Source organism: Rhinopithecus bieti, unplaced genomic scaffold, assembly GCF_001698545.2.
Source record: "Rhinopithecus bieti isolate Rb0 unplaced genomic scaffold, ASM169854v2 scaffold_14455, whole genome shotgun sequence".
Classification (NCBI taxonomy): Eukaryota; Metazoa; Chordata; class Mammalia; order Primates; family Cercopithecidae; genus Rhinopithecus; species Rhinopithecus bieti.
The window spans coordinates 445,639-450,605 of record NW_016807905.1 but is presented as its reverse complement, the minus strand read 5'-3'; the positions used below and the strand labels follow the sequence as shown (position 1 = coordinate 450,605).

At 45.0% G+C, this 4,967-nt stretch overlaps 1 protein-coding gene across 2 annotated transcripts in view; it reads left to right on the top strand.

Moving 5' to 3' along the window:
• COMMD7 (COMM domain containing 7) overlaps nt 1–3,759 on the top strand; it is a 38,799-nt gene extending 35,040 nt beyond the window's left edge. For both annotated transcript variants that reach the window (XM_017884122.1, XM_017884121.1), the window contains exons 6-9: nt 1,523–1,613; nt 1,921–1,970; nt 2,354–2,402; nt 2,992–3,759. In XM_017884122.1, the coding sequence (XP_017739611.1) occupies nt 1,523–1,613; nt 1,921–1,970; nt 2,354–2,402; nt 2,992–3,068 (267 nt within the window). In that variant the 3' untranslated portion in view covers nt 3,069–3,759. The remainder of the gene's footprint in view (nt 1–1,522; nt 1,614–1,920; nt 1,971–2,353; nt 2,403–2,991) is intronic.
• The last annotated feature ends 1,208 nt before the right edge of the window (nt 3,760–4,967 follow it).

Sequence of the window (4,967 nt, the reverse complement as noted above, 5' to 3'; positions counted from 1 at the left end):
AAAAAAAAAAAAAAAAAAAAAAGATAGTCGCTTTCTGTCCAGGCTGGAGTGCAGTGGCGTGATCTCGGCTCACCACAACCTCTGCCTCTCGAGTTCAAGTGATTTTCCTGCCTCAGCCTCCTGAGTAGCTGGGACTACAGGCACATGCCACCATGCCCGGCTAATTTTTTGTATTTTTAGTAGAGATGAGGTTTCACTGTGTTAGTCAGTATGGTCTCGAACTCTTGACCTCGTGATCCACTCGCCTCTGCCTCCCAAAGTGCTGGGATTACAGGTGTGAGCCACCATGCTCGGCCTCTTTTCTTTTCTTTTCTTTTCTTCTTTTTGAGATGGAGTTTTGCTCTTGTTGTCCAGGCTGGAGTGCAATGGCACAATCTCGGCTCACTGCAACCTCCACCTCCTGGGTTCAAGCAGTTCTCCTGCCCCAGCCTCCCAAGTAGCTGGGATTACAGGCATGTGCCACCATGCGCTAATTTTGTTTTTTTTTTTTTTTTTTAGAGACAGAGTCTCGCTCTGTCGCCCAGGCTGGAGTACAGTGGCGAAATCTGGGCTCACTGCAAGCTCCGCCTCCAGGGTTCAGGCCATTCTCCTGCCTCAGCCTCCCGAGTAGCTGGGACTACAGGCACCTGCCACCATGCCTGGCTAATTTTTTGTATTTTTAGTGGAGATGGGGTTTCACTGTGTTAGCCAGGATGGTCTCTATGTCCTGACATTGTGATCCACCTGCCTGAGCCTCCCAAAGTGCTGGGATTATAGGCATGAGCCACCACACCCGGCCAAATTGTGTATTTTTAGTAGAGACGGGGTTTCACCATGTTGGCCAGGCTGGCCTTGAACTGCTAACCTCAGGTGATCCACACTCCTCGGCCTCCCAAAGTGCTGGGATTACAGGCGTGAACCACCACGCCTGGCCCCTTGCTTTTATATCACAAAGAGAGAAAACAACGGAAAATGCCAAGTAAGCCAAAACCATCCATCAGAATTATCATTTCCCCAGCCTAAAGTTTTCATTTGGCTTCAAGCGAGTGTCATACGCACAGCGTTAACCAGCGCTATTCAGTGCATCTCTAATCATTTTTCCTGATTTGACCTAGTCAAAAATCTGCCCATTTTCACGGATCAGGAGAAGACTTACTTGTAAAAATATACCTCCTGCTTTCTCCAGTTCACTGCTTTCAGATGTCACTGTGACAAAAAGAAAAATAACAAGTGACTGAGAACTTACCCTGAAGACCCCAATTTTGCAATTGTCTAGTAGAAGCCATGTGGGGGCCAGTGTGATGGCAGCACAGTTTTTATTCCAAGATGGATTAAATCTTGGAATGAAAAATACAACATTAATGTTGTGGTCTTCCACTCTGTACCCTCCTCCATCCCTAGGTATGTGCATATAGGTTGAGCCCTTGGTTCTGCACCCTCCCCACTATCTGTGTCAATGCTAAATATTGCAATGTTTGGGGCAGGATGGAGAGGGGGAGATTTTTCCTATTGTAATTGACTTTGGCTTTTGCTTTTGTTCCAGTGGAAGCAGAATGCTCCCACCCTTGCTCGATGGGCCATTGGTCAGACTCTGATGATTAACCAGCTCATAGATATGGAGTGGAAATTTGGAGGTAACTAGTTACAACCAGTCCTGGGTTATTTGGGTGGTACAGGGTCGGGGTGCAGAGGCTGTGACACAGCCACTGTGGAGAAGGCACTGTTGGGGCAGCACCTGCTGTTTTGTATTCTGCCCACATTCAGTAGCTGTTTCCATTCATGGCTCTGGATAAGTTGCCTTCCAGAAGCACACCTTGCTGCCCTCATACTTGCCCCCACATGGCTTCTGCTGGACAACTGCAAAACTAGGGTCTTCAGGGTCAGTCCTCAATCAGTCACTTGTTATTTCTCTCTCTCTCTCTTTTTTTTTTTTTGTCATAGTGACATCTGGGAGCAGCGAAGTGGAGAAAGTGGGAAGTATATTTTTACAAGTAAGTCTTCTCCTGATCCTTGAAAATGGGTAGATTTTGACTTGGTTAAAATTATCAAATCTACATTGGGTTAAATATCGATCCATTTAAATATCCATTTAAATGGATGTTTTACTGAAGTACCTTATATATCTATCTCAGAGCAGTGTGGCCAGCTAGAGATGTGGTCACTAACATGCCTACTTTCAGATGAATAGATCCTGGTGTTATTCATTGACATGTGATTGTTCCTGTAATCATGGGAATTGTCAGAATTTTCAGTGGTAGATGATCCATACTGCTCCTGTAGGACTCTCAGGTTGGAAGCTTAATTAAGTCAAAGGGTTTTAATTTCTTTGCCCAGTTGTCATTTTAATTTAAATGATTTCTTTTTCTTTCATCAGCTGAAGTTGGTGGTTAAGAAAGGAAATCAAACCGAAAATGTGTATATAGGTGAGTCTGAATTCCCTCTTGAACCTCTTCACCTTTTCCGTGTTCTCTGCAGTCAGGGGCTGGTGACACTCACCACAAATCATGTCTTCTATAAAAACAGTCATTGCCAGCTGTGGAGTAGCTGTTCCACTGCCTTTCCTCTCCTGAAAGATGGCACAAGGAGTGTTAGAAAGCCATTGGCAGGTTGGAGCCCCCATAGTTGAAGAGCCATTTTGAAAAAGGGAAAGGGAGGGAACGGAATGTCCGGGATTGAAGAAGAAGGTTGACGGGCAAGAGCTTCTTGCTCTTGCCGTAGAAGATGGGACTTGCCGTAGAAGTCCCATTGAACATCCCGAATAATACCCTTTCATCTCTTTGTGCTGTGGAGCTGTGCCATTTGAACACTCATTCCCCTTTTTTTTTCCTATGGAGCAGAGAACCTTCTGCATTCAAGTCTCTCAGTTCTTTATTATGATCAATTACCCATCAAGAGCTGCTTAGATGTACTAAGCCAAAAAAGAAAAAAAAATCCTCTGCATGGAAATTAATTTTCTTGGATGATTCTGTGGAGTTGGAAACATTTATCTGAAGCTGAATTTTCTCTCCCCAGAATTAACCTTGCCTCAGTTCTACAGCTTCCTGCACGAGATGGAGCGAGTCAGAACCAGCATGGAGTGTTTCTGCTGATTTCTGTCCCTACATCTCCCCTGGCCCCGTTCCCTGCCCTCCTCCCTTCCCTGGGTGACTGCTCTGAGAGGCACTTCACTCACAGGCCTGTGGGATGCTCCATGGGGCCCTGCTGGCTTCTTGGGAGCCCAGGTGCAAAGGGTTTCTGAAAAACAACAGGATTAAGTACTTAAAGAGCCCAACACAATTACCCCGTAAACTCTGTGTTAGGGCAACCACCACCACCTATCTGTCTTCCAGGACACATTTTAGATACTGTGACAGGTAGGCCACTGCATCTCAGATTCAGGGGAGAAAATAAATTGTCACCTCCCCTTCAAAGTTCCAGAGTAAACAAATGGTGCCATCATTCAAGATAACATGCTAATCACCCTCCTCCCAAAAAGCAAGAGCTTGTTTATGGCTGAGGAATTGGCGGATTGCCTGAATGACATGTGTACAGAGCCCCCACGGATTTCTGCACACTCTGGGTCTGTGCTGGTGGAACATTGCCAATCAGTTTTTAATGAGGCACCTGTGTCTAAATGCATGCTTGGTCTTCTCTGCAGAGAACTGAGGCTAAACTCTGTCCCCACTTCTGGTTTTGCCCTGTCATATTGTAACCAGGCGGGCCTTTTGAGGCCATTTTAGTTTGAGTTCAAGCCAACCACCTCTGTTGGTTAGAGGATGAATAAAAAGGTTCTGAAGAAAAGGTCTGGATCCAGTTGTCTTTCTGCTGCATGGATTAAAGAGTGGTGTCCCTTGCAGAGAGCTAGTGCTTGCTCTGTCTTTAAAAATTATCTTCCTGATTTTGTGAAGATCCTGGGTCTCCAGTAAAAATGGGTCTGTTCCAGCACTGGAATTTGTAAGAGCAATTCCAGGGAAAACTCAGGTTAAAAGCCCCAGGAAAAAGCATAACATGTGAAACTGAAATGCTTTGTGTACAGATGGCTTTAGCCCCCACCCTAGCATGTGACTTTTCCTACTTCTCCTCTCCAAGACCTCTCCTCCTCAGAAATTTTTGTTTGTTTGTTTGTTTTTTTGAGACAGGCTCGCTCTGTCTCCCAGGCTGGAGTGCAGTTGTGTGATCTCTGCTCACTGCAAGCTCTGCCTCCTAGGTCCACACCATTCTCCTGCCTCAGCCTCCCGAGTAGCTGGGACTACAGGCACCCGCCACCACACCCAGTTAATTTTTTGTATTTTTAATAGAGAGAGGGTTTCACCATGTTAGCCAGGATGATCTCGATCTCTTGACCTCGTGATCTGCCCACCTCAGCCTCCCAAAGTGCTAGGATTACAGGCATGAGCCACCGCGCCCGGCAAATACATCCTCAGATATTTTATAAAGTTTTGAATAGATAAAACATGCCCATGATTCAAAATGTATAGTGTAAGGTAATAACCCGTCCCCACCACTGTTTCCCAGTTACCCAGTTCTCCTCCCCAGAAGCAGCCACTGTTATTAGTTTATTCTGTGTTCTGGAGACATTAACTGCATTTGCAAACGGATATGCATATAGTTTCACTTTTCTTCCCACACAAATGGTAGCATTATGTGCACACCGTCCTGCACCTTTCTTTTCTCCATTCAACTTGGAAATCGTTCCATATCAGAACACAGAGAATTGCGTCATTCTTGGTAACAAATGTACTGTTTTATTTCAAACGGATGATTTATTTAATCAGTTTCCTGCTGATGGGTGTCTAGGTTGTTTCCATTCTTTTTCTCTTACAAATAATGTCACAACAGAATATCCTTGTATATGTGTTGTTTTGCACATATGGAGGTGTATTTATAAGGTAATTACATGGGCATGGAACTGCTGGGTCATAGAATATGTACATTTATCAAAGAGTATAAAAAAAGAGTAAAACAAGGCAGGCGCGGTAGCTTACACCTGTAATCCCAGCACTTTGGGA